General features: G+C 59.0%; 1 protein-coding gene across 1 annotated transcript; it reads left to right on the top strand.

Moving 5' to 3' along the window:
* Positions 1-189: 189 nt before the first annotated feature.
* Positions 190-22,074, top strand: TEAD3 (TEA domain transcription factor 3). The gene is made up of 15 exons (XM_037052861.1): positions 190-311; positions 417-688; positions 9,988-10,239; positions 12,129-12,193; positions 15,890-15,952; positions 16,153-16,215; positions 17,001-17,012; positions 17,585-17,722; positions 17,833-17,882; positions 18,466-18,527; positions 19,326-19,459; positions 19,627-19,800; positions 20,004-20,144; positions 20,226-20,378; positions 20,567-22,074. Exons 1-15 carry the CDS (start codon positions 190-192, stop codon positions 20,678-20,680), a joined length of 1,815 nt encoding a protein of 604 aa, XP_036908756.1. The 3' UTR covers positions 20,681-22,074.
* The last annotated feature ends 711 nt before the right edge of the window (positions 22,075-22,785 follow it).

Raw genomic sequence — 22,785 nt, 5'->3', positions numbered from 1 at the left:
AGGTCCGGGAAGAGGGGGAAAGGGAGAAATTCGAGAAACAAGCCTCTCGGGGAGAACCAGACAGACCAGGTCTGGGCGGGGCGGGCGCAGCCACCAGGGCGGGGCCGGGTCTGGGCCCCGGAGCGGGGCCGGGAGCTCAGGCGGGAGAGGGAGCTCTGCCTCGGCGGCGGGTGGGGAGCCCGGAGGCCCATGCGCTCCAGCTCCACGGTGCTCTTCGTGCCGCCGCACCCGGGCCCGGACACCGACGGGAATCGGTTTTCCAGGCGGGAGCTCCGCCCTCTGCCCCGCCCAGGCCGGAGTCCCAAACCCCGGTGGGGCCCTGGGTTTAGGCCCGTTTAGGTTGGGAGCGTCGCACCCCCGGGCGAGGAACCAGGCGCCAGGGCGCAGGCAGGCCTGTGCGGTCTCCCGCGGCGAAGCCCGGGGCGGGCGGCCGCCCGCGTGGCCCCGCCCCCGACCGGAGCCCCGCCCCGAGCGCCCCGCCCCCTCCGTCTCGCGGCCCCCACCCCCAGCCGGGCTCCTCAACACAAACTTTCCGTCGCGCTCGCTCCCTCCTCCGCGCTCGGCGCCTCCCGCTCCAGCCCGGCTCATTCCGCACGTTCCGGCCAGCCCCCTCCCCACGACCCCCCTTCCCCAGCCCCCCTCTCAGCTCCCTCGGGCCCGGCGGAGCGCCCCAGCCAGCTTGGACCAGGTGAGCCGGGCGGACTCCCGAAGGAGGCCCTGCTGGGTAGGTGGTTTGGTCGGTTGGTTGGGGAATGGGGGGGGGGTACTCGAGGGAGGCTGGTTCCCCGAACTATTGTCCAGCCTAAGACGGAACCCCGGATTTGGGTGCCGGAAAGTTTAGGGGGAAGCGGGGAGCTCTCCGGGAAACCCCGCCCACCCCTCTCACCCCGCCGCGACCCGGACGGGTGGGTTCGGGACGGTAGGGGAGCCGGGAGATCGCCCCCCGGTGCCAACCGCTGTCCCAACGCCCCTCTTTGGGGTGTCAAGGCAAGGGTCTGGGGCCGCACGGTTGGAAGGGCTGCCACGGAGGCGCTCGTACCCCGGGCGCCCAGTCCGGGGCCTCGCCGCCCTTTGGACTCCAAGCTCGCGCTCTCGCGGAGCCCGCCCGGCGCCAGCTTCACGCAGGCCTCTTGGGCCTCGGGCCCGGCTCCCGGGCGCTGACTCCGGCTCCTGCGCGTGGTGTCCGCGGCTGCGCTAGATTGTGGAAGGTGCTGGGAGTAAAGCCGAGCCCCCTGAGCCCCCTGAGAGACAGGGGCGTACGTTCCCTCCAGGTCTGCCGCCTGTGTTGGGCTGGATGTTCAGAGTTCCTGTCCTGAGCGCTGTGAGCCTCGCTGCCGAGGTGGCTGGATCTGGGGCCTTCTCTTAGCCACGCTTCCTCAGAGCCCTTGTTTAGACTTTAGATTTGAAGGCGGATTGTCCTCACCACCATCACCACCATCACCACCATCACCACTGTCTGTCATGCCCTTTATCCCTGCCCGGGGAGGGAAGGCCGGGACCGCCTCTCCGCGTCTGATCTCCAGCCTAGCTCAGACCCTCTGACGTTGAAGCCCCACTCTGTCACCTTGCTAGGAGAGGGGCCCTGATCCAGGGCTGAGAGATTCTTTCCAGACGAGTGAGGATGAGGGCCTCGGGGAGGGCTTCTCAGGGGGCACCTCCCTCTGTCTTCCCTCTTTCCAGCTGGAGGCAGAACCAGGTCAGGCCTGGACTTGTAGCCCAGGAGATCAGGGGATAGGGGTGAGGGCTGGACACAGCCCTGAGGGGCTGGCGCCCTGTGGTGGCTCTGTGTCCTGTCTTCTGCGGCCTGGTTCTATGTGCGCATGTTCCATTCCAGGGCAGGAACTGTTTTGCCGGAATGCTGGGGGCAGCCTGGGGCAAAGAGGGAAATCCAGAGTCTCCGAAAGCTGAAGATTTGGGAGCATTATGTCGTCCTCTCCTCCAGATTTTTGTAGTTCCTTTTCCAAGGGATGTCAGTCACCCCAGGACATTCTGCGGACATCTGAGTCCCTGCTCACTCTGTGGGCAGGGATGGACTCATGTATCTTCTAGGAACTAAGACTCTGGTGAAGGTGACTTCCTGGGTCCTGGATGCCCCCTCAGAGAGAGGGTGGGAGCCGATGGGAGTCCAACTTCTTGGGCCTTCTTCCCCTGGCCCCCTGGGGGGGGACAATAATTAACATTAATCCGTGCATTTGGGCTGGAGAATGACTGACTAGGATGGTCAGTAATTGGGAGGACCAAGCTGTGTGTGTGTCTGTTTGTCTGCCTGTCTGTCCCTGACCCTGCTCTTGCCCCTGCCCTCACTCTCAAAATGTACCAGAACCTGATACATTCTGCCAGTTGAGGAAATATTAAAACTAGAAGGAAACACCTCAACAGAGGAGGTCAAGAAATTAAGTATCTGCTTCCAGCTGGACTTTATTTTTCTAAGATTTTATTTATTTATATTTAGAGAGAGGGAGGAGAAGGAAAAAGAGAGGGAGAGAAAAATTGATGTGTGAGAGATACGTCAACCAGTTGTCTCTTGTACATGCCCCTGACTAGGGACCCGGCCTGCAACCCAGGCCTGTGCCCTGAATGGGAATCAAACCAGCGACCTTTCAGTTCACAGACCAGCACCCTATCCACTAAGCCACACCAGCCAGAGCCCAGCTGGACTTTAAGAAGTTGTGTAATCTTGGTGGGCCTTTTTGGGCCTCAGTTTCCCTGCTTATAATAAGTGACTTCTCAGATCGCTTTTCACCCAGCCCCTCCCAGAGTTCCTGTATCCTAGTCAGGCAGCCTTCCTTCCCCTCCCACTATGGAACCTAAACCTTGGGGGGTCAGGAGAGGTGAGTAGGTAGGTGATCCAGTGGCCTAAGGAAGAAGGTGAGGACAAATGAGGAGGTGACCGAGGAGTAGCTGAACCAGGCCCGTTTTTAGCATGGCTAAAAACGGTTGCGAGCAGCAGGGGCTGAGGGACAGGGAGGCCAGGTGGAGTTGGGGGAACTTGCCCTCTGAAGTGCCAATGTGGTCTGGCAAGGCTGGTTGGGATGAATGGCTTTCAGAGGCCGCTTGGATGGCGGGCCCCTCTGCCTTACTCCCAGACCCCTCTAGGGGCTCGATGTCAAGCTGGAAGGGTGCTGAAACTATCCGTCCTGCCCATCTCCTCCCTCAGGGAGTGGAGGGGAGCAGAGGCGAGCAGAGGCTTTGGCTCCCAGTGAGGAGGGTGGGGAAGGGTGCTGGTCGTGCCAGGCCCCAGGGAACTGGGGGACCATGATGGCTCTAAATACTGCAGTTTTCTGAGGAGGTGGCTCAGAGGTCACACTGTCTTCTTCCCACATGGAAGCTGCAGAAGCTGTGAGGTGCCAAGGGTGGCCTTGAGGACCTACGTCTCTGTGGACCTCTCGGGCAGCCCTGGGGCCATGGCAGAAGCCTCTCTGGGCAGAGCTGAAGCAGAAGTCAGCAGATGACCTCGGCTCTGTCCTCATGGTCTTGCCCTACCCTGCCCTCCGTCCTGGTGCTCTGCCAGCCTAGGGTGGTCTGCAGAAGAGGGGCTGCCCCTCCCAAGAGGACACTGAATGGGAGAGGGCTCCACCTGTCCCCTCGGGGTCCCACAGGAGGCTGTAGGCAGGGGCCCAGGGGCCAGAGAAGCCTGTCACTGCAGATCCTGACGCCCAGGCCCCTGAGGTTTCCTAGAGAGCTGATTGTTTCCTGTGCGCCCTGCCAGCCCTGGAGGACAGGAAGTGACTGAGGGAAATGGGAGTGCAACTGTGTGTGACGCTGGAAGTGTGTGAGAGAAACGGAGTGGGCCGTCCTGTGTGGGCAAGTCTGCGTGTGGGGTGGGTGCCAGTGTGAGGGAACCAGGCAAAACCGGTTTGTGTGTGTGACTGCATGTGAGGCTGGGCAGATGCATGAGAGAAACTGTATGTGATGTTGTGACTTTGTAACACACGTATGTGATGGACACTGCATATACATGAGAGGCACGGTGTGAATGGTGCTCTTAGTGTGTGGTTGTGAGCGCCATCTCACGGGGCACGTCTGTGAGAGGAGCTGTCAGCCTGGCTGTCGGTGTGAGCCTGTGTCTGCTGCTGTGTGGGATTCGGACACTGACCATGGGTGAGGGGCACAGTGACAATCTGATGCTGGGTGTGTCAGTAGGCTGGGCAACGTTCTCTGCGGTGTGTGATGCTGTGGCGTGACTACTTGTCATGCTGTAAATGTGAAAAGCGTCAGAGATGGTCTCAGGTTTATAGATACTCTGGTGGACTGTGTGTGACTGTGCATGACAAGGTGTCAATACGGAGCGTGTCTGTGTGTGTGTGAGGGGAAACCACTGGGACGTGGGGGACCATGTCTAATGCGGTGTGAGCACTCTCCCACAGTGTGGGGACACACTGGGCGCGAAGTGAGGTGCTCAGGTGAGACTGAGCGCGAGGGAGAAGCTGCATGTGCGCTGCTGCGTGCGAGAGGAACCGGGGTGTCCCCGAGACTGACTCTGTGGGTGGTCACTCTCTGTGATGGTTCGGAGCTACAGGACATGGGATGACACCCTTCGGGGCTGCAGTGGGCGTGGTGCGGGGGACCATGTGGCAAGCTGGGGGCCTGCGAGGCCGAAGCCTGCGGCGTCTGTGTGCAGGACCATCAAACAGATAGCTGTTAAAAACAAGAAGGAATGTACTTGATGCCGCTGAATTGTGCACATAAAAATAGTTAAAATAGTAAATTTTATGTTATATCTATTTTATCACAGTAAGTTTTTTTAAAAAAACAGAAAGGAAGAGATGCAGGCAATGGTGGGCGCTGGGCAGCGTGGAGAGGGCGTGTGCAAGAAAAGCCCGTGTGTGGATGGGCAGCACTGGGACTCCCGTGGTCTGGCGATTGACTGAGCGACCGGTGGCAGCTGGGGGTGACTCGGGGCACAGGGGCCTGGGTGCAGGCAGGCTGAGGTGGCAGGCACTGACGTGAGTGAGAGCTGTGGGACCATTCCCCAAGTTCCCCTTCAGCTTATCTCTGTTCCTCCCAAACTTGAACACCGGGCCTTGGCGGAGTGGGAGGAGACGGGACAGGACAGAACCTCCAGGTGGGGAGAAGGCGGGACTGGGAACTGGCCCCTTTTCTCTGCGGGCAGTTTGAGGGCTCTGAGTCTCTACCTGCTCCCTGCTGGTGGGGGGAGCGCTGACAGTGAGGAACAACTTTGAAAAAAGAAGCTAGCGGGGGCTACCCCAGGCCCTCCACTCCCTGAGAAGCCCATGCCCTGTCTGGTGGGACTGCAAGAGGGGTGCACAGAATTTTGATTCCCAAACTAGAAGCACATTAATAAGCAGAGGAGAGGGGAGGAGGCCCNGGAGACGGGACAGGACAGAACCTCCAGGTGGGGAGAAGGCGGGACTGGGAACTGGCCCCTTTTCTCTGCGGGCAGTTTGAGGGCTCTGAGTCTCTACCTGCTCCCTGCTGGTGGGGGGAGCGCTGACAGTGAGGAACAACTTTGAAAAAAGAAGCTAGCGGGGGCTACCCTAGGCCCTCCACTCCCTGAGAAGCCCATGCCCTGTCTGGTGGGACTGCAGGAGGGGTGCACAGAATTTTGATTCCCAAACTAGAAGCACATTAATAAGCAGAGGAGAGGGGAGGAGCCCCCCCCCCCCCGCCTCCCTCCCAACCGGCTCTGAAAATTGCTTCCTCCTGTGAAAATCCCAACCCTGCTCCAGGGAAGAGGGTACTCCCTCCCCAGCCTGGCAGGGGGTGGCCACTTGGCAGGGTCCCTCAGGGGTCGCTGGACAGAAGCTGGGGGAGGCAGGCACCATCCCCACCCCTTCCCACTCTCAGGTCCCACCCAGAGTAGGGCCACTTCTAGGGTGAGAGCCAGTGGCAGCTGGAGAACAGCTGGCCTCGCTGTGGGGTGGGTGTGGAGAAAGCGGGGAGGCAGGGGGTGGGGAGGCTAGATTAGCCCTCAGCAACTGCCCTCCCCACCCTCACCCTCCGGGCCAGGCCAGGCCAGCCCAGGTTTGGGGCAGGATTTGGGGTGGAACCTCGGATTCTTCCTACAATTTGAGGGGCTGGGGTCCCAGCAAGAATGGACAGCTGCTGGCTCCCAGACCAAGTAGGGTCACCGGGCTCAGTTTGTTCTCCCAGTGGGGCTGGTACAGGGGGAGGGATTAAGAGTCGGGGGGACCCCTGCCTGGACTTGCCTTGTCTGCATTCCCCACCCATCAAGGTGAAGGCTCTCGGGGAACCCACGCTTCAGACCTGTCCCCCAACCTTGAAAAGGAGACTGCGGCGGTGGGGGGGCAGGGAGGGTGCCTGGCCGGCAGGCGCCTGGAGCCTCTGCAGCAGCCCCAGCTCTGGCCTCCATCCCTGGAGCTGTCCAGCCAGTTATTCCAGCAGGCCCGGCGCAGGGCCCCCAGGGTGGGGAGTGGACAGCAAGGTGCCCCTTATCCCCCCAGGGCCCCAAAGCCCGCTCACACAGCCTTCCAGCTCCCATCCCTTCCACCACCCAGAGGCACTTCTGGCTCTGACACCAGAGGCCCTGGCTGGTCAGACTGAGGGCAGGGGTCTATGAGGCCAGGGGAGGCCTGAAGCCTTTTGTAATCCCAGGGCCTCTGCTGAGAGGTCGTCTGTGAGGAGGTGGGAGGAACAAACAGGACAAGAGAGGGGATGTCCTGGACACCGCCTAGTGGCTGACCCCAGTCTCCAGCACTGGCTTCTTCCCTTCTTTCCAGATCCGCCCTGGCCTCTGGGTCTTTCTGTCATTTGTCTCCCTGCTCTCTCTCCCTCCTGGCTTGTCCTCCTCCTCCTTACAGGGGGCTGTACCTCCTTACAGGGGGCTGTATTGACCTTGCCCCTTACGACCCTTTTAGCCCCTCCTCTCTCTCCCCACCCTCCAACCTTCCCCCACACTGTCTCCCCCTTCTCCTCTAGCCTGTCTCAAGCTCCACCCCCTTGCCCCCTACTTGGGTCTTTCCTCCTCTCTCCCCTCTCGATGTCAAAGCCCAGCAAAGCAGAGGTTCTAGACACCTGGGCAAGCATCAACAAGGGGCTGGGGGCTGGGGGTGGGGAGCCTGCCAGGCCTCGCTACCCTCTCTGTGCAGGGGAGATGAGACCCTGCCCTCCCTGGGGCTGCCATCCCAGGGGCCTGCCCTCTCACCCCAGGCACGGCCCTGGGGAGCCCTCCCCCACCCCCATGCCTGAGTCCCACATGTGCCTCCATCCAGCCTTGCAGCTGTCTGAGGAGCCCATAGCCTCCTCCCTCACCCCCCGGGGTTGGGTCCCAGAGCTGTGGGATCTAAGGAGAGGAGGATGGGTACACACTGGTCTCTGTCCTCATCCCACAGCAGTGACTCTGGGAAGACCAGGGCAGCCAGGCGGGCCCCCTCAGGCTGGCCCCCTCCTCAGCGTGCAGGAGGACAGGACCCCAGTTCAGCCCCCAGCCTGGTACAGTTGCCTGCCCACCATTGCCCATGGGCATGCTTCAGCCTGGAGGTACACATGTTCTGTGTGGGTGTCACCCAGGCACCCACAGAGCGTACCTGCATGCATGTGCTCCTGTGCATGGCTGTGTGGTGTGGGGGCCCCCTGCGTGGGTGAGTCTTCCCACACGAATGTTCCTAGAAGGTGGGTCTTGCAAGTGCCTGTGAACCAGCGGAAGGAACCAGTGGTGGTCCTTCTCTCCTTGACTGTCCTTGTGGCCACCCCCTGGCTCCCCTCCCCCTCACCAGCTGCCAGCGGTCCCAGCCAGGGGCTGCCCCGCCCCCCCAGTCTGTCCCGGCCCCCAAGTGCTGCTGTGTTCGCCATATTTGGCCACAGTGCTCCTGCGGGGGGGCGGGGCGGGGCTGACATCACTCCAGAAGGGGGGCCACCGCCTGGATGAGGGGAGGGGACAGGGACTTGGGGGAGACAGGAAAGTTGCTTTGAAAGTCGGCTGCGGGGGGTGGGGGGGGCGTGCGCTGAGCCTCCGCCACTCTGAGGGTGTCCACAGGGAAGGGTTTGGTGGGAAATGGGTTGCAGACTCTGCTGAGAGGGCTCTTAGCCCACTGAAGTCCCTCTTCTGCCTCCCCTCTGACAGCTTGTGACTGTGTCAGCCTGTATCCCAGTGTCCAGTACAGGAGTCTCTGGGGCCCACAGAGTCCCTGTCCCCTCACACTCCAAGAACTTGGCCGTGAGAGTTGAGAGGATGGTGACGGGGTGAGAGGCCGGTGGGAGCAGAGGAGTAGGCCCCTGCCTGGTCTGGAGCGTGGCTTCCTCTCGCCCCGGCTGCTCTCCCGCAGGGGAGGGGTATTCCTGCCAGTCTTGGAGGCCTCACTGAAAGGGCTACAGCAGGCTTGGGGGCATTGAAGTTGCTCCAGCCACTAGGGCTGAGGGGGACCCCGTGGCCTGGACCCCACTGGCCACATTTAGGGTGGTTGCCATGGTAGCTTGGCTTCTTTTCTAGTTATAGATGGTGGCGCTTCTCAGCCCCCTCTCCTTGCTTGAAAGACTGAAGCCAGAGTGCCTGGGTTTGGGTCCTGCTCTAGCACTTACAAGCTGTGTTCTTGAGCACATTACTTAACCTCTCTGTTCACTGATTTCCTCAGATGTAAAGTGGGAATGATAATAGTATCTACTCCATGGTTATTGTGAGAATTAAATGAGTCAATATGTATAACATCCCCAAACACTGCCCGCCTTTCGACAGGTGCGGTCATTAGTAGTAATATTAAGTCAGTAAACTCGGTGTCCATCTGACATTCAGGCCTCCCAGACCCTCCCCACCCCAGGCCACTAGCCACCCCCTTCAAGCTTTCCTAAGCAATCAGGTATCTCCACCGGGAGACCCTCCACCCATCCAGCAGGATCTGGAATTTATGTCTGAAGAGAAAGAATTCCCCTCCCTGGTTTCTGAGGGGTCCCTCACCTTCCTAGCCTGCTGTTGCTTGCCCTGAGGCCCAGAGCAAAGTCCCATAGTCTGTCCGTCTTGGGCTCTGAAGCTCCCAGGACCCTGGTATATACTGGACATGTGGATTCCACGGCTGGTAGGGGCTGGGTTGGGGCTGCTCGTGTTGGGGGGGACTGGCTGGGTGTGGTCTAAATTAACAGCCCAGCCTGGCTTTTCAGGGAACTCAGAGTTTGCAGAGCCCTGGCCTGTCCACAATGTGGGCCAGGGCGGGGCGGGGGTGCGGGTGGTTTACGGGCTGCTGTAGGCGGAGGGGTGCGGGAGCAGGAAGTGGGATGGAGGAGCCAGTGGGGTTGAGCAAGGCTGTTGGCCGGGCATCTTCTCAGCTGCTCCCTCACCAGCCAGCATCTCTCTCTTGCGATTCCTGGGGCATTTCTTGCCCCGCAGTTAGGTTCCTTGGCAGGGCTTTTGAGAGTTATCTTTTGGGGAAGGCAGAACCTCACCCCTCCTTGGTCTGGGACCCTTCTCATCCCACAGCAGGCCCTCAGCAGGGCTGTTCTGGTGCTGGGGAAAGAAGAAGGGGTGGGGGCTCTGTGGCTGGGGATCCCGATGACAGGGAGGAGGCCCTGGCAGAGTGAGCCCAGGAGCCCCTCCGAAGGCTCCAGACTCTCAGGGCCCCGCCCTCATGATCCTCCTCTCCCTGCTCGTGGCTGCCTTCGACAGCTGCTGGGCCTTGCGAGCCTAGTTCCTCACCTGAGTGGTGGGCGTCGCCCCATGCCCTCCAGCCTTAGGTTTGAGGATTGAATGAGTATGAACGTGCCTTCCCCCCACGGAAGCGCTGTGGATTGTGAGGCTTTGTTGTTGTTGCCCATCACTGCCAGCACCGTTGTGAGTGTTCTGCGTCAGGCACTGTCGTGATCCCACTTCATGTGAACCCTCACAACCCCTAGGAGACCCTTTTCTCATTTCGCAGGACCATGGGTCGAACAGGTGAAGTAACTTGCCCAAGGTCACACAGCACTGAATAAGCAGGACCTCTGGTCACCTCCACCTTGGCCAGAGCACCTGCCCCTGGGTGGGAGATTGCTATGGCCCGGGGGAACCCTGGCCCTCAACCCTCTGTGTCTGCCCCCCAGGCTCAGGCTGCCCAGTGGGCTCAGGCCCAGAGCCCAGAGTAACCAGCACAATAGCGTCCAACAGCTGGAACACCAGCAGCAGCCCCGGGGAGGCCCGGGAGGATGGGCCCGAGGGCCTGGACAAGGGGCTGGACAACGACGCCGAGGGGGTGTGGAGCCCGGACATCGAGCAGAGCTTCCAGGAGGCCCTGGCCATCTACCCACCCTGCGGCCGCCGCAAGATCATCCTGTCGGACGAGGGCAAGATGTACGGTGCGTGTGGGGAGGCATGGGGACACTGGACAGGACTGGGGGAGGCACTTGGCCCTCCTTGCCCCTCCCCCTGCTTTCTGTCCCTTCACCCAACCGGTTTGGCCAAGTCCTAAGGCTGCCAGCCCGCACAGTGGTGGGCGAGTCTGTGCGTGCAAGCCCGTGTGTCTGGATCCTCATAAACACGCCAGGCCTGCTCCTCCACCGAAGCCCGGCCCACACCTCAGCTCCCCAATCTGCTTCTGTCCCTGCTGCTGGCCTGGAGGTTTCGGGTTGACTCAGTGGGCCCAGGAAACTGGGACAGTCCAGTATGCTCCAGGCTAGGCTTGGGAGAGGGTCCCTCCCCTGGTAGGGGAGCCGGGGGGTGAGGCTGGGGCAGGAGTCCCAGTGCACAGCAGGGCCTGGTAGGGGAGGCCTGCAAGGTGGTGGGAAGTCCACTAGGGCAAGGGCCTGTGCTGGGAAGAGGGCCGGAGAGATTCATTCACTCCTCAGACCGCCTCCCAAGTCCCTCCCTCCTTGGCCCCTCTGTTTGCCACCTGGCCCACCTCCTGCCTTGAGAAGGGAGTGTCCCCTCTTGTCCAGCCCTGAGAGGGTTCTCCCAGAGCTGCATTTTTGGGATAGCTCAACCCTTCTCAGCCTGGCTCTTTGCCAGCTCCCTCCAACCCTCCCTGACAGCCATGGCTAAGTGAGACAGGCCCTCAGCCTGTCCCCTCCCCGCATCCAGTTCCATGGTGGTACAGACAACAGGCAGCCGGGCCAGTGCTAAGGGCTACCCCATGTCCCCACCCACTTGCCACGCCCACCCCTAGCACCAGGCTGCCCCTCACTGGGCAGGCAGATGTTCCAGGGCACCTTCCATAGGGCAAGGGCTGCCTGGCCCCACGGCCACCTCCCAGATGGCTGGGGCAGCCCCATGGATATTTTTAGATGGGGTGGAGGGGGTGGGGTGGAGAGGGGCAGGCAGGAAGGGAGGAGCAGCGGGGCCAGTTCTGTCATCAAAGAAGAATTTGGAGAATGTGGCCATTCTGGGGAGGCTGTGAGGTTAGGGGGCAGGGGTCCTGGATTTGGGGGTAGGAAGCACACACCCTGAGGATGCTGACATGCTCGCACCCACCCCTGGGCCCAAGCCCTGGGCCCTGGGCAGTTTATGGGCCTTCAGAGGGTCCAGGGTGCCGAGCAGAGCCCCCACCCCACGGATGACAAGCAGTGGGGCTCTCTTACAGGGCGGGAAAGACACCGGTGACCGGTGACACAGGGCTGACAGGCTCAAGGGCACAGTGACATGCTCAGTGACACTTCCTGACAGACATCTGTGTAGGAGGTGTGTTGGGGAACATCCAGTCCTTGGTGCCAGTTTTACCAGAGAAGGGAAGGGACCTGCCCAGGGTCTGCCGTCATGCAAGCACAGCTAGGAGGGAGCCCAGTCCAGAACGCTCTCCCACTCAGCAGCGTTCGCCGAGACATCCACGGCCCGGGCAGGCCTCCCTCACACAGCACTACACATCCTTGAGAGCTTTGCAGCAGGCGACGAGCCCTGGGGGGAGGGAAGCAGTGCTGGGGCCCTGGAGTGAGGGGCCCAGCTGTCCTGCTGCCCTTGGGCCACACCTGGCCCTGTCTGTCAGCAGGGAAACCTGTCCGGCCGCCTGACTGCCTGGCATTGTTCCACCTCCCTCCTAGTCTGCTGCCCCTACCCTCCCCAACCCCCTCCCCCCCATCGTCATTGAGTAGCCCCCAGGTCCTGGAGGCAGTGGGGGCTGCAACAGGGACTTCGCCAGCACCCTGGGCTGCCTTGCTTGTGCCTCTGAAGGTGGGGGCTGGAATGCAGAGGGTGTAGAGGGGCCTGGTGTGGGTTCCAGCTTCCAGCCCCTCATTTTTCCCTCACCCCGATCTAGGTCGGAATGAGTTGATCGCACGCTATATTAAATTGAGGACCGGAAAGACTCGGACAAGAAAGCAGGTAAAGAGGCTACTGATGCTGTGGCCCCTCTGCCCGCACACACTCTCCCAGCCCCTCCATCCCCACCTATCACACCGCTCTGCTGCCCACCTCCCCAGAGATGCCTTCGCCCACCCCGCCCCACTCCACCCCCTCCTCACGACTCCTCACCCCTCATGCTGCTTCATCTCTCTGACCACCCACCATCCCTCCCAAGACCCTAATCCAGTTCAGTGACCACAGAGAAGCCCCACCGGCAGCTGCGGCAGCTGCAAGGTCCCTGGCGAGCTGTGGAGACAGACAGTGGATGGATGAGCGCAGAGCCAGGGCACAGCTGAGATGGCATTGTGCGCTCGCAGTCAGACAAGCTTCTCACCCAGCCCAGCAAGGGGAGCGGGGAAGGGAGAGCTAGGAAGACTTCCTGAAGGTGGGGACACGCAAGATTCATTTTTAAGAAGAAATAGAATTTAGCCAGGCAGAAAAGGGTAGAGGATTATTCAAGGTTGAGGGAGTTAGATACACAAATAATTATGACTCCATATAGAGTTAACTTGATATTAATTTATTTGGTCAACAAATAAATTGGTCACAGCCACCATACCAGGTAGGTACAGTAATTATCTTCATTTGACAGATGAGGAAACCGAGGCATGGGGAAGTCCGAGTAACTTCCTCAGGGGTGCTTGGCTGGTAGGTGGTGGATCCAGGATTCAGCCCACTAGGCAGGAAGGAGCCTTCCGTCCACAGGGTCGGGTGAGGTGGGGTGAGGTGGGAAGGATAGAAAGAGCTGAGGGCCAGTGGGGAGAGAGTCAGCTGGAGGCCTGAGGACCGGGGGCAGCTGGGGGCCGTGGTGGCAAGCAGCGGGAATGTTGGCGATGGGTTAGAGTCAGGCACCTAGATCAACAGCAGTGGTGGTGGCAATGATGAGGGCAGTGAGTGACTTGAGAGATGGTTGGGTGGCTGGCCGTCCAGGCACAGTGAGTGGCAATGGTGAGTGGCAGTGACAAGAAACCTGAAGGGAGTTGCTGGGTGGGCTGCCTGTGGGGCACCCGGGAGGGTGACAGGCTGGAGGCAGGTGCCTGGAGGAGTGGAGGCCTCTTCTGACCCTCAGCTCTCCCACCCCCTGGGGTCTGGATGGGGTTTGGACCTTGTATCCACCTCCCTGGTTCCCCTGTGGGCATATGAGAGGCCTGACCCGTCCTACCCATGGTCTCAAAGGAAGGCTGTGAGTCTGCCCACCAGAGAGGGAGCCGAGACTCGACCTCATTTGTTCAGGCTTTTACAGACCGCTGCCCATGGCCAGCTCACAGCACACAGCGCACTTATTGAATGATTGATTGATTGATTGATTGATTTAGCATAGTATTGAGCTACCAAGAAGTTCCAGGCACCAGGGATGCAGCAGGGAGCCAGGCAGCCAAGGGCCCCATTCCCTGGAGGCTGGGACCCCACGAGAAGCACTGACCAGTCAGACCCCCAGGTTTAAATACCTGCTCCCTACCTGCGGGGAGGGGTGCTTTGCCCCCAGCCTCTGCCCTTCAGCCATTGAGTCAGCCAAGGCACTGAGGGCAAAGGAGACTCTGTCCAAGAACTTGGCGCTGCTGTTGCTGTTATTATGACTGTCAGTGTAAACAGAAAGCCGTCCCAGATGGGAGAGCAGGCACTGTCCCAGCGTGTTCACCCAGCAGGTGTGTGACAGGAGCCTTGGTCAGAGTGGGCAGGGGCCGAGGGATCCTACCCGCCCTAGGGAGGAGACCAGGGAGGGCGGCAGAGCCTCTTCGTTCCTGGCTCGGCAGTACAGCTGCTCCTGGCCAGGTATTCTGTGAAGGCCAGCCACTCAATGCGGTTTTATTTTAATTATAAAATAAAATCATAAAACAGTAATTATAAATAAAACCATCCCTGGCTTGTGTGGCTCAGTGAATTGAGTGCCAGCCTGCAAACCAAAGCTTGGCTGGTTCGATACCCAGTTAGGGCACATGCCTGGGTTATGGGCGAGGTTCCCAATAGGGGGCGCTCGACAGTAAACCACACATTGATGTTCCCCTCTCCCTTCCCCTCTCTCTAAAAATAAATAAATAAAATCTTTTTAAATTAATTAATTAAACCAACTGTCAGCAAGCTCAGAATTTTAAAAGCTGCTGGCTTTTGTCACTTTGCCCAGATGGCAGTCCTCTTAATACCTACTTAGAAGGGGACCCATTCTATGGCTGTGAGAACAAGGCATGCTTTATGTGTCTCAAAGAGCAAGGAGCTAACAGCAGAGTCATTTTGGTTTTTTGATTTAAAAAATATAGTTTTAGGTTTTTTACAGATATTCACAGTAATTAGTAGCAAGTACAATGTCTTCATATTGAAAAGAGATGGCTAAATGTGACATTAAGATAAAGCCCTATGTGACTGTCAACTGTCACCAAGTTGAACATTTGGAGATGGTTCTCTGTGCTAAGGGTCTGAAAGAGTCCACCTTGCATAGCTTGGTGGCGAAGCAGGCGGGCTCTGAAGTCAGACCACCGGGGTCAGTTCCCTGCTCTAGCCTCCAGCTGTGTGACCTGGGATAGGCTGCCTCTCCTGCCTGTGCTTCCTCATCGCCTTCTCAGTGTCCCCCTGAGGTGGAGATGAGCTGGCGGTGCGGGTAAAGTGCCCGGAGCGACAGGTGTGCCCAGCGAGCGTCAGTGCTCTCGCAGGACCTGTGTCTGACTCCTGCGCAGTGTCCCCAGATGAGGCAGCTGAGGGGCTGCCCAGCATCATATGCGTAGTAACTTTTAGTCTCTGATTAAGAATAAAAAGAAGCTGTTTCTGTGTGGGGATAGAAACAACTTGCAAAAAAAGCCATAGCAGTTGCTGGTAATGAATTGTGCAGCAGCCCGGACAAGCCAGCCATGTGTCCCTTGTGTTCCAGGCTGAAACAGTGGCCTTTAGGCTCTCTGAGGCCCTGGGTCAGATCCTCGGCAGTGATGATGGTCTGTCGTGCAAGTCAATGGCACACACACCCTGACCGTGATTAGTTCAGGTTTGCCAGGGAGGAGGCGCTGTGGAAAAAATGTAATTAAGAGCACTTATTGTGTGTATTCATGTTTACTGCCACTTACTAGTCCAAGGTGAAAGGAGGCACATTGGGGGAGGGAGCTGCATGAGCTAAGCTTCTGGTGGCCTGGCTTATAGACCACAAGCTGTTGGGGTGACAGGAAAGTGTAGGCAATGGGACCGGGGGTGGGGGGGGGGTGGAGAGCGTTTGTAGAAAACATGGCCTGAGGTATGATCTAATGGCCCTCACCAGCCTCTGTGATGCCAGTTAGAAAAAGCTGTCTCCTCTGAGGGTACCAGTGAAAAAAACCTCACCCCTTTGGGGAAAAATGAGAAGATGCTCGTACTCTTCCTCTGGGTTGGATGCAGTCCTACACCAGGGCTCGCTGCTTGGCCGGCAGGGCTTGGCCTGGACGTAGCTCTCGCTGGGCCGGTGCCCGTGTGCACAATCTGCACCCCCCCCCCAGGGGGGTCTTGGAAGCCGCTGCAGGCCCATGATCCAAACAGGGCCGAGAGGAAAGCAGAATTGCCAGGGCTTCAGAGTGTCTGCCCACGGGGGCCCCAGAGTTCCCCCCACTCACGTTAGTTCTCAGAGACGAGGGCTGGGGCGCTCCTTACCCATGGCCGCCCGTGCTGCGCCTCCTCACTGTCTGTGTTTCCCTCTCTGGCTGGGCGCGGGGCGGCCCCCAGGTGTCCAGCCACATACAGGTTCTAGCCCGGAAGAAGGTGCGGGAGTACCAGGTCGGCATCAAGGTACGTTGGGCACCTGGCTGGGGCCTCCAGCCCCTCCTCGGCCCCTTGCACACAGCACCTCCGCCGCTATCTGCACGGCTCTGGCCTGGCCTCGGCCAGCTCTCCGGCCCTGCTGTGCCTCTGTTCTGGCTGAAGCTCTGTTCTTGCCTCTTTTCCCACTTCTGCTCTTTTTCTTTCTCTTTCTCTCTCTCTCTACACAGGTCTCTAGCCACTTGCAGGTTCTAGCCAGGCGGAAATCTCGGGAAATTCAGTCCAAGCTGAAGGTATGGGGTCCCTGGCCACTTGGCCCGGCCCTGCCCAGGCCCATTGCAGCTCTCTGACCCCAGCTCCGGTGGGCAGGGGCTGAGGAGCTATTGAGAGGAGAGGGATCTCAGAAACACAAGCAGCAGCAAGAAGCCCAGAGGCCACCATGGGCCTTTGGAGACTGAGCTGTCCCCACAGGACAGCCAGCCCTACAGGGGTGGGGAGGAAGGCCAGAAGACCATCGGGGGCCACTAAGGCCCACCTCTCTTCTCCATTTTCCTTTTTCTCCTCCCTCCTAACTGCTGCTTGCTGATTGCATGGGAACCTCAGGTGGGCAGGGAGGAAACACTGGAAGGTACTGGCTGGCAGAGCTATTGCGGTGGGCATGGCTGCCCCTTTCCTGGGACAACAATCCCAGCTGCTCGGTGCTGGAGGATTCCCCTGGCCTGGCCCCGTATCAGGGCCCATAGGCTGCATCTCCTTCTCTCTGCCCATAGCTGCCCAGCGGGCTGGGCCTCCCACCGTAGCTCTCCACGCCCATAGCACAGCTCCAGGGGACATGCCAGACCCAAGGGGCACCTGTCCTTCATCATCCTACCCTGTCCAGGGCACCCCCGCTGGCAAGCCTTCCCCCTTTGTGGTAGTGGGGCGGGAGGAAGGTCCACAGCTGCCTCTGAGCTTCCCTGGGCTCCCAGGGAGCTGACAGCCAGGTGGGCGTTGAGTGGAGGGAGGTGAAAAGACACAACCCCCGCAGTCTGTGCCCTTCACTGGCGCCCTTCTAATCCGTCCTCCCTCTCCTTCACAGGCCATGAACCTGGTAAGTAGCACTGCCCCTCCCCAGGGGGAGTTGAGGGGAGAGCATCCAATGTAGGATTTTCAAATTATGGATTATAAGTCAATTTAACAGGTTTGCAAACAGTTTTCTTTTGAATGAACTGTAGTGGCTTTCAGACTTTAACCTGCATCAGGGTCACCTGCAGGGCTTGTGAAGGCAGATCCCTGGGCCTCGGCCCCAGAGCTTCTGACTCCGTGGGTCTGAGCTGGGGCCCAGCACATGCATCTCTAACAGGCTTTCAGGTGACGCTGCTGCTGTTGGTCCAGGGACCACACTTTGAGAACCAGTGATGAAAAAGAACAGAAAATATGGCAGTGCATGACACAAATAAGGGGAAATATTTTGGTACATGCTGAATTATGGACTAAAATAAACTTATTTCTTACTGTGGGCTGCACTAAAGGGGTGGCGGAGGCTCCCCTTTGCCCACACAGCCAAGCTGGGGCTGCGATGGCCTGGCTCCCACAGCCCTGAGAGCCTGGGAGGGGCCCTCAGATAAGGTGGGTCCGGCCTCTGGCCTGGCCCAACCCTCACAGGACCCCTCCCCTCCCTAGGACCAAGTCTCCAAGGACAAAGCCCTGCAGAGCATGGCGTCCATGTCCTCTGCCCAGATCGTCTCCGCCAGCGTCCTACAGAACAAGTTCAGCCCACCCTCCCCTCTGCCCCAGGCCGTCTTCTCCACCTCTTCACGGGTACAGGGGTCCTGGGAGGTGGGGCTGGGGCGAGGGACTGCCCACAGGGCCGGGCTGTGGTGAGGGTCATGGATACTGAAGGGCCCCTGGGCCTTGTCCCGTCTCTGCAGTTCTGGAGCAGCCCCCCGCTCCTGGGACAGCAGCCTGGACCCTCACAGGAGTGAGTATCCTGGTGCGTCCTTCCGCACCCTCTGCTTTCCCTTGGCAACCGCACTAGACTTACCCTCCCAACTGGGTTCCCGCAACAGCTGAGCAAAGTTTTAACTCGAGAACAGGATGGAGAGCGCCAGTAAGAGAGCTCGTGCACCTGTCTATTCACTCACATGTTGGTTCATTCATCAACCCACTCATTCTCTTGTCATCCGCCCTGCAATTATTTTTCACTCAGTCTCTGAATTCATCTCTCAGTCAGCGAGTGAAGTAGTCAAGGGTACGCGGTTCCTTCAGTTCTCAGGTGACTTTCTTCCAGAGACACCCTCAGTTTGAGAACAGCTCTTGAGGTGGGGCTGAAATGCTGTATCAAATGTGCACATCAATTGTGAGATGCAGCAGGATTTCACAAAAGTTAAAATGGGAAGAAAGCAAAAGCTTGTGAGTTAGCTTGTCAGCATGCATTTCTGGGCTCTGCAGAAAGTCTGGCTGGCTCCTCCCTGTGGGGATCCCGGATGAGACCCCAAGTGACTAGGCCAGGTGGAAGGTGGGAAAGGGGTGACCCTCTAACCAGGCTGTGCTCCTGTCTGCAGCATCAAGCCCTTTGCACAGCCAGCCTACCCCATCCAGCCGCCCCTGCCACCGACGCTCAGCAGTAAGTTCCCCAGGAGGCTGCCACCACCACCTGTCCCTCCCTCGGCACCTGCGCTCTGCTCAGAAGAGCTGGGCCCGCTATGTGCGCATGTGCACATGCAGGGGAGGGCAGTGGGTGGCATCTGCAGGGAGGGGCAGGCCAGGAATAGCCCCCTTCCCTTATACAGTGTTGGTTCACACTGTGCTGCAAGTACACCGCCAACCAACACTATTGTGTTTACAGGTTGTACGTATGTAAAATTCCTTAGAAGGAAATGCACCAATGTCTGAACAGAGCTTCACTCTCTCTAGGTGTTGGGATTCCAGATAATTCTTTTTTTATTCTTAGAGAGAGGGGAAGGGTGGGAGATGGAGGGAGAGAAACACTGACTGGTTGCCTCTAGCATGGCCCCAGCCAGGGACCTGGCCGGCAACCCAGGCACATACCCTGACCCGGAATCAAACTAGCGGCCCTTCGGTTTCCAGGCCAGCACTCAATCCACTGAGCAACCCAGCCAGGGCGGTATTCTGGATCATTTTTATTTTTCCCTTTCAACTGGTTTCTATTTTCTGTTAGAACACACATGAACAGTGACAAAGGAAAAAATCCACTGGTGTGTGCTACTGTGGCCCCCAAGGCATAGTCTCGCAGGTTGTACGCTGTGCAGGGACGCCTGGCCAGGGGGTCACAATCCAGCCTGGGTTCCTGCCCAAAAGGGGCGCCGTTTTCTAGTTTACACAAAGGCTCTGCGCAGGTGGGGGCGGGTCTGTACAAAACCGCGCTCGCACCCAGGGCGTTGAGGGTACGTCTCATCCCCAGGTTACGAGCCCCTGGCTCCGCTCCCCGCAGCTGCTGCCTCTGTGCCCGTGTGGCAGGATCGCACCATCGCCTCTTCCCGGCTGCGGCTCCTCGAGTATTCCGCCTTCATGGAGGTGCAGCGAGACCCTGACACGGTAATGTGTTCAGGGGTGGGGTGAAGGGAGACCCCAGCACCGTGGTCCAATGTCACTGCTTGGGGTCACCGGGTGGGGAAGCATGGGACAGTTGTCTCTGCAGCCCCTCCCCACCCACCCGAGGCCTGTGCGCTCAGGTGCTGACCCGGGCTGGGCCCTCCCCACAGTACAGCAAACACCTGTTTGTGCACATCGGCCAGACCAACCCCGCCTTCTCGGACCCACCCCTGGAGGCAGTGGATGTGCGTCAGATCTATGACAAGTTCCCTGAGAAAAAGGGCGGACTGAAGGAGCTCTATGAGAAGGGCCCCCCTAATGCTTTCTTCCTCGTCAAGTTCTGGGTGAGCTGCCCTGGCCCCTCCCCACTCCAAACAGCCCCTCCCCCAGATTGTGCCATCCACTCGGGTGCACCCTACTGACCACCTCTCTCCCCATGGCCTGTGGGCAGTGTGGAGGTAGGTGCTTGGGCGGGGCTGTGATGTGGTGAAGCGGGAAACCGCCCTCTGGCCTCCAGTTCCTAATGCTACCCCACCCCCCCACCCAGGCGGACCTCAACAGCACCATCCAGGAGGGCCCGGGAGCCTTCTACGGGGTCAGCTCCCAGTACAGCTCAGCTGATAGCATGACCATCAGTGTCTCCACCAAGGTGTGCTCCTTCGGCAAGCAGGTGGTGGAGAAGGTGGAGGTGAGTGAGGGCCTGGGGCGGGCAGCTGAGCGAGGGGGCTGGGAGCAAGCTGGCTTAGTGACGCCTTCCTCTTCTCTGCAGACCGAGTATGCCAGGCTGGAGAATGGGCGCTTTGTGTACCGCATCCACCGCTCGCCCATGTGTGAGTACATGATCAACTTCATCCACAAGCTGAAACACCTGCCCGAGAAGTACATGATGAACAGTGTCCTGGAGAACTTTACCATCCTGCAGGTGAGGGCGATGCAAGAGTTACAGGGGTCCCAGGAAGGTGCCAGGCACAGGGGCCTGAAAGTGGAGGTGGCCAGACCCATTCATTGTTCAGAGGAAGAGACTGAGTTGCAGAAGGGAGCAGGGTCTGCTCAGCCCCTACACCCCTGGCCCTGTGCAGCCTGACCTGAATCTTCCTGCCCGGCCCACAGGTGGTCACGAGCCGAGACTCCCAGGAGACCCTGCTTGTCATTGCTTTTGTCTTCGAAGTCTCCACCAGTGAACACGGGGCCCAGCACCATGTCTACAAGCTCGTCAAAGACTAGGGTGTGCCCTGCCCCCACCACCAGGATTCAGGACAAACATCTTTTCCACACACCTGCCTGGCACGCCCAGGGGTCCAGGACTGAGGATTCATCTGCCTGCCAGGCCTCAGGACCAGGACCCAGGAGGCCTCCCCACTTTACCCCAGAGCACACACTCCCTGCCACTGTTCTGCGCTTTAACTGTGGGAGAAGATAGGGGAGCTCAGAGTTGGGGCAGCCCAGCTGGGATGCCAAGACCATCACCCAGTTCTGCCCAGCCTCAACTGAATGGGAGAACACTTTTGGGCTCAGGTGTATGTGGCCACTGGCCCCTAAGGGGAGTGCGATGGGTGGGTGAGGGAAGACGAGGGGAGGCGGAGCACAGGCCAGAGGGGAGTGTGGAAGTGGGGTCGGGCTAAGAAGAGAGGGGCCCACACTCTTTGTATTTGCTGTGTGCCTGGTGCACCCTCAGACCCTGCAAGGTGGGCGTGGTCTCGATGTCTGGGATGAGGAACTGTGGGGTGGTGGGCAGAGCTGGAGCTCTTGCTCAGGAGTGCCTGTCCCCAGAGCCCAGGTTTTCACTACCTCCCTGCAGTGCACTGGGCCCAGGGGGTTGGGGAGAGGAGGGACTGGGGCCAGCTGGGCTGGGGGCCCCTTGGCAGGAGGAGAAGCTGCTTCTGACCAGGCACAAAAGCGGAGCAGCAGGTACTCGGCACGTGTTGGGCACCCTCTATCAGCCCGCAATCTAGTCAGGGGGCCTCGGGAGCCTCCTGCTTGACCTCCCCCAAGCTTCCCTGGCCCAGATCCTTTGTCAAGTCCCCTAGCAGCCTCCTGGTGGGGGAAGGCCCCCCGGGGACAAGCCCAGGCTCAGAAATAGGCCGGAGGGTCATACAGGAAGATGGAGACCCAGCCTCTGGGCAGACCCCTGGCCCAGGGACAAGGGCCAGCAAAGGCTTTGATGTCTTGTCTTGCCTGAGACTGTGGTTCATCCTTGGTGGGTGCCACCACCTGTGTTGTCCCTCACCTCGGTCTCCCGGCCTGGAGCAGCAGCCCCCAGACCCAGGTCTGGAACTGAAGATGAGCCCTGCCTGCTGCCTCTTCCCAGCACCCAGGCCCCTCAGCCGCAGGTATTTATGAGTTTCACATGAAGTACTGTGTCCTTCCCTCCCTTACCCCACCCCTCCCTCATCCCGCCCCACCCCACCCTGCTCTGAGCTTCCCGAAGGTCCTCACAGTTTGCATATTGCTCAGGCCACCTCCAAACCCAACCTAGGTTTTATAATGTGTATTATATATTTTTGTGTATTTTTTAAATCTAGCTGTGATGGGTTATATCATAAATGTGGCACAGGGCTGGGGCAGGCGCCCTCAAGGCCTGCTCCAAAAAAGAATTAAAGTTATTTGTTTGTGGGTGAGTCGCATGCCAGACTCCTGGGTTGAAACAGCTTCAGATGGGCGCTCCTAGGTTAGGTCCTGGTGTGTCACCCTGTCCCATCTTTGGTGGGGGCACCCCAAGCCCTACCGATATTTAGAACAGGTATGATTCTGGGTCCATGAAAGCTATCCGGCTCCAAGCCCCTCCCGCCATGAGCTGAGCAGTGAACTGTGTGTGCCCAGAGCTGCCTGAGCTTTTCTCTTGCATTTGTCTCTCTCTTCCTTTTTTTCTTTTTAACAGAAAAGCTATTTATTTTGCCTTATGATCTAAAATTCAAACTAAAGACCACCTTTGGCATCTTTGTGCTTTGGGGGACCAGTTACTTGGATGAAAATAGCTTTGTTTAAGTGAAGTGACTTGCCCAAGGTCACACAGCTGCTGCAGTGGGCCCTGGCTAAACCCCCACAGCCTCCACAGTTACTACTGCTCTCACCTCCAGTCCCCCTCTGGCTCAGGAGGAAAGGCCTCAAGGAGGGTGAGTGCACTCCCAAGTGGATGGTTGCTGGCAGGGGAAGCCAGATTCCACGCCTCACCCGCCTGCCTGCAGAAGCACACAGCAGGGACCTCAGAGCGGGAGTCGGGCGCAGGGAGGCCAGATCCTCAGTGGGCATGCATTGTCTGTCAGAAATTCAGACTTAAGTGGGTATCAGTACTTCCCTTATTTTTTTTTTAAGATTTCATTTATTTGTTT

The sequence above is a fragment of the Sturnira hondurensis genome, unplaced genomic scaffold (genome assembly GCF_014824575.4).
Source record: "Sturnira hondurensis isolate 20B ecotype Veracruz unplaced genomic scaffold, ASM1482457v3 Scaffold0007578, whole genome shotgun sequence".
Classification (NCBI taxonomy): Eukaryota; Metazoa; Chordata; class Mammalia; order Chiroptera; family Phyllostomidae; genus Sturnira; species Sturnira hondurensis.
This window is presented reverse-complemented; position numbering and strand designations above follow the sequence as displayed.